The 5191-nt window shown below is 54.6% G+C and overlaps 1 protein-coding gene across 1 annotated transcript; it reads left to right on the top strand.

Annotated features, from left to right (window-relative positions):
• Window positions 1-160: 160 nt before the first annotated feature.
• On the top strand, window positions 161-5191 carry LOC102040637. Its single transcript, XM_031064134.1, has 4 exons — window positions 161-260; window positions 1168-4080; window positions 4417-4625; window positions 5075-5191. Exons 2-4 carry the CDS (start codon window positions 1186-1188, stop codon window positions 5142-5144), a joined length of 3174 nt encoding a protein of 1057 aa, XP_030919994.1. The 5' UTR covers window positions 161-260; window positions 1168-1185; the 3' UTR covers window positions 5145-5191.

The following is a 5191-nucleotide window of genomic DNA, read 5'->3' as shown; positions in this document are numbered from 1 at the left end:
CCATCCCCAACCCTGACATTGCCTCACCCACCCTCCCCTGGCTCAGCATCCTCTTTCCTGCTGTCCCCAGCCCCACCATCCCCTGTCCCACTGTCCCCCACCCCGCTGCTGTCCCTTGGCTGGGCTGACGCAGCTCTGGGTGGCTTTTCCCACCAGTGGCCCAGAGGATCCTGCAGGTGAAGAACCACGTGCTGGCAATTGGGAAGACACAGTACCCGCTGGAGGTGACGCCCCATGCTTCAGAGCTGAGCCCCAATGAGGTACTGAGGGGATGTGGCAGCCCCAGCTGCTCCCACACAGACTCTGTGCCTGGCAGACAGCTTGAGAAGGGAGACCTCACTCTCTCCTTTCATCTTAATTACACTTAAATCCATTCTCATTCATATTCAAATGAAGATTTTTTTTTCCCTGTGCTAATAGCACAGGGACAGGCAGGCAGGCTGTGCTTGCAGTCATCTGGCATTTGTGCCTGTCAAATGGAGGGTAGTCAGGCTGGAAGAGAACAGGCACTTTTCCCCAGTCCATCTGGTGCCACACAGGGGATCCTGTTAATGCCTCTGCCGTGTCATCAGCTGGATTCACAGTGATTGTTCCTCTTTCCTTCTCAGGAAAGCTTAGCACACAGACATGCTGGTATCTAGGAGCACTGGAGAGTTCTTGCCTCTTCCTCCATTCTCAAGAGACCATGGCTGTAGCCATGTCTCATGTTTTCATGTCTGAGCCCCAAAAATAGGGACATGGGAGTTAACCTGGCCTTGCAGACCCTTTTGCAAGCCTGTGGTGCCAAAACTGCTTGAAGATCTGGAGATGGAGCTCTGCAAAGGCAAGAGAGCAACTGCATTTCAGATGCAGAAACAATAGTGGATTTCTTGGGTTTGAGCTTTTTGAAGAGGTCCCTGTGTGTAGAAATGTGGCCCTATCTCTGTGCAATTTCCCCCTCTGATTCCTTGTTTGCAGAAAGCTTTTGACAAGTGCACAAGGTCAAGGAGTTGCTTAGTCTGGGTCTTTTAGTCCTGTCTGTGTCAGGGTCCATCTCTTGAAAGCAGGATGCTGAGGGAGAGAGCTGGAAGAGTGTGTCCCAGTAATTCAGGGGCCACTTGCTTCTGTGCCTTTGAAAGGGGTTGGTTTTGGTCCTTGCTTTCTCACTCCCTTGCTATCTACTTGCAGATCTTCATACACGTGAGCATGACAATTGACTATGGCAAGCTGCCCACGGGCAAAACCCTCCTGAAGGACTTGCACAAAGAGTACAGCAATATACACTTCAGCTTCGACTCAAAGAATATGCAGTGCATAGTCCAAGGGCCATTCACCGAGCTGCAGACCTTCAGCAGAGACCTGCTGGGCAGCCTGAACCTCAAGAACCAAGCCACTGGCCAGATCCTCCTGCCAGCTTCCAGCTGTGGGGCCAAAGAGATGGGAATGCCTGATCAGCAGCAAGTGCCTGACTCCACTGAGTCAGCACAAGAGGCAGCAAAGCTGCCAGATTGTGACCAGGTGCAGGAAATGGCAGCTCAAGTCCCATCACCTCAGAGCCCAGTGGGTGAGGAAGCCGTGGAACTTTTGGGGAAGCTGGAGGACTTTTCCCTCGCCATGGACTCGGACATTTACTTGTACATGCAGAGGTTCTGTGCTGCTGAGTACCAGGGTGTGCTGCACCAGCATCACGTGGATGTGGTGGATGTCAGTGGCGATGGCATTGCTGTGTTGTACCTCCAGCCGTCTGGAGCTGTGTCTGGGGACACAGATGCCTTGAGACAGGCCCAGCTGGCCCTGCAGCAGCTCTACCAGCAGCTGGAGGCGAGCCTGCGCAAGGAGAAGATTGCTAAGAAAGGGCTGGGGATGGACAGCCAGGCAGTCAGGGCTCTGACACGTGAGCTGCAGGAGCTGTATCCCCAGCTGCTCTGCCATGAGGATGTGAAGCAGCTTTATCTCGTTGGAAACCTTGTTGATGTGTGCAAGGCCAAGCAGTTCCTTGAGGATTCTGTCACCAGGAGGAGTGCTGCACACACGGTTGACACGCTGAGCAGCTCCCAGCCCTCTGGCACCACAGAGGCTGCGCTACTGGCCAAACCTCCTGTGCATCCTTCAGCCACAAGACTTAGCCCAAGCAAGCAGGAGCAGAAAGGTGAGTTCAAGCTAGCTGCCAACTTCAGCACCCTGAAAGCTGACAGGTCTCAGGCTGGCCAGGACTTCTTGGTGAATCAGGACTCTCCACCAGTGGAACAGGTGCAGCTTTCTGGGAAACATTCATCGGAGACAGATGCTCCTGGTCAGAGTGACCCAAGAGCACTGAGCCAGCAGTATCAGCCTCCCACCCCTATGGCAGATAAAGTTGTGGGGTCAGCACAGCCTCCCAGCCCTATGGCAGATAAAGTTGTGGGGTCAGCAGCAAAGCCTCAGCAGTATGACCCCACAGAAGGGGGCCATGTGGAAGGAGGTGCCAGACTCACAGGAGAAAAGGTGCTGGTGCCTGTTGCAGGCAAAGAAAACAGCACTTTTCAGCATCCTGAGGACTCTAAAGGCTCAGGTCCCTTTGGGCGCCACTCCCTTGCTGGCATCTACAGCAACTGTGATGTGACATGGACCTCTTTTGCTCTAGGCTGCAAACCCTCAGCATCCAGCCCTGCGCTGAGACGGTCCAACAGCTTCTCCCTATCAAGGTCAAAGGAAAGCAGCAGCTCTGGAGACATCAGCAGGGTGTGTGAGGAGATGAGCCTGGACACTCTGCAGTGGTTTTACCTGAAAGATGTCTGCCATGCTGCTATTGATGAGCTGTGCAGGGCTGGAGGGGTGCACATCTCGGAGCGCCACGCTGGGGACTGCACGGTGCTGATGCTGCAGGCAGAAGACAGGAGAAGGCTGCTCCAGGCTAAATGGAAGGTGGAAGATCTTGTGCAGAAGTGCCCTGACTTGGTGTGTCAGAGTGTGAGCTATTCAGAGCTTGCTGTCAGTGGTCCAGATGACAGTGACCTGAGTGAACTGTGCAGCCTCTTGCGAGGAAAATCCTTCCAGGTTGGACTCAGCAAAGACAAGTACAAGCTCTATCTTGCCTGCCCCAAGGAGATGCTGCCAGGAGTGAGTGAGGCCTTCCACATGTTTTCCTCCAGGAGGCTCTGTGCCATGAAGTCTTCATCCCTCTCTCCTGGACCAGACAGTACAGGGAAATGGAGTGTCATCCAGCCAAGCAGAAGCCAGCACCCAGTGCTGGATGTAGCCCTTCCTGGCAGCCTGAATTCCCCACATCACCTGAACATCATCAATAAAACAGACTCTCCACATGTGCTCAGGGCTTCCTGGCTGCCAGAGGCTGAGGAAAAGGGGTGCCCCAGTCCTTGGAGGTACCAGCAGGCTTGGGGGCAGGAGGAGGCCGGGGGCTATGTTGATTCTGGGGCTGGCAGACAAGGAAGCAGCCTTCTGAGCCTTGGGACAGGGGATAAGCCAAGCTCTCCTGGCCTCAGGGAGTTCCAGGAACAGCACAAGACAAAACTGACCCTGGGGGAGCCTGACAGCCCCCGGCTGAAACAAGTCTTGCCAGACAGATTCCAGTTTGCAAGAGACAAGAGCAGAGGAGGCCACAATGAAGCAATGGGACAGCAGCACTGTCCAGTCCCTGCAGCTGATGAAGCTCCTCACTCTCTGCCCACTTGGCTACCCAGGCCTGTGGCTGCTGAGCCACCACCAGCTGTGGCCCAACAGGCACCTGCAGCAGAGCCCACAGATCAGGGAAGGGCCCAGCTCCCCGGGGGCAGGAGCAATGAGCAGGAGGAGCCTGAGCTCCCATCACAGCAGAGAAGAGACCCCAGCCTTGGACAGGAAAGCATCACCATCCCTCTGGAGCAGTGTGATGCTTGCCAGGGCTCAGGTGTGACCTGCCAGGGCTCCTGTGGTCACGCCTTGTGCAGGACATGTTTTGCAGCAGACAGGATGCAGGCAGCTTGCTGTGACTCCTCCTCAGATATCCTAAGCTGCAATATCCTGGGAACACTGAAGATCTCCTCCCTGTCTCAGAGCCTGCCTGGATTCTTTGGAGAGTCAACACTTCAGCTTGCTTACAACATCCCTGATGGAGTGCAGGGGGTAGGTACCACCACAGAGCTTCCCCATCCCACTGCAACCCACACAGGGGGGGCTGTCAGGGTGGTTGGGGGAAGGAAAGAGCAGCCACAGCTCCCTGCCCCACAGAAAAATCAGCAGAAGTATTAACCTATGAAAGGCAAAAAGCTCCACAGCAGGTTTTGGAGCAGCTTGCTGCTTCTCAAGAGCATGTGTGACCTCTGGTTTTAGTTGACAGTAACTATCAGCCCATGGGGGTCACAGGCATGAGTGTAGTTTTCAAGCTAGACAAACCTTAGAAATCCCCTCAGAGGCAAAGCACTGCAGCCATTATTTAAAATGTCTTATTCCTGTTCTAAGGTTGGAAACCCTCGCCCAGGACACCCTTACAAAGGGGGGAATTTTTTTGCCTTCCTGCCTGAAAACCCAGAAGGGGTGAAGATAGCAATGCTGCTGAAGAGAGCATTTGAATGTGGGCTGACATTCCAGATCAAGTCCTGCAATGGAGAGGAAAGAGTAATGTGGGGCCCTATCCCCCACAAAACCTCCTGGGATGGAGGCAAAGCCAGGTATGGCCCAGCTCATCCTAAGCTTCTGGGTGTGGTTGTGGGTTTTTTAGCAATGGGAGGAGGAGAACCATGGGCTCCAGCTCAACAGATCCTGGCAGGGATGGCACAGTGGCAGAGTTGGTGCTTCCCTTTGCTTCAGCTTGCAGGGCAGCTATGGCATGGCAGACCAGCCCTGGCACTCTCCAGCTGGAGCAAGAGCCCTTGCCCATCCCACATCCATAAGTGGTGTGGAAACCTGTAATTCCCCATGGACAAGAAGTGTGGGCCCTGTTCACTTCGAGCCTTTCCCATGCCTGTGCTGGGTACAAGCTGTGCCTGCAAGCAGCAGGACATCCCAGGGGCAGGACTTCCCCTCTCAGCCCCTCTGAAAGGTGGGGCAAAAATGAAGGGCTGCTTCCCACTGTGGTTTTGGCACATCAGGATTTACAGTGCTTCCTCTCTCCCCACAGGAATGGCTACCCAGATGCCCGGTACCTCCATGAGGTTGGCACAGTCCTCAATAAACTGGGCCTTGTGTGATTCTCCCACAGCCACAGCCTGTGCCTTCCCTTCACCTTCTTTTCCTG

This window comes from Geospiza fortis, unplaced genomic scaffold, assembly GCF_000277835.1.
Source record: "Geospiza fortis unplaced genomic scaffold, GeoFor_1.0 scaffold324, whole genome shotgun sequence".
Lineage (NCBI taxonomy): Eukaryota > Metazoa > Chordata > Aves > Passeriformes > Thraupidae > Geospiza > Geospiza fortis.
The sequence above is the reverse complement of the archived record's forward strand: the minus strand, read 5'-3'. Positions and strand labels throughout refer to the sequence as shown.

Coding starts and splice junctions, on each gene's coding strand:
- LOC102040637 (XM_031064134.1), top strand. CDS start 1,186: ATGACAATTGACTATGGCAAGCTGCCCACGGGCAAAACCCTCCTGAAG. Junction 4,081..4,416: donor TCCCTGATGGAGTGCAGGGG/GTAGGTACCACC, acceptor TCCTGTTCTAAG/GTTGGAAACCCTCGCCCAGG. Junction 4,626..5,074: donor TGGGATGGAGGCAAAGCCAG/GTATGGCCCAGC, acceptor CTCTCCCCACAG/GAATGGCTACCCAGATGCCC.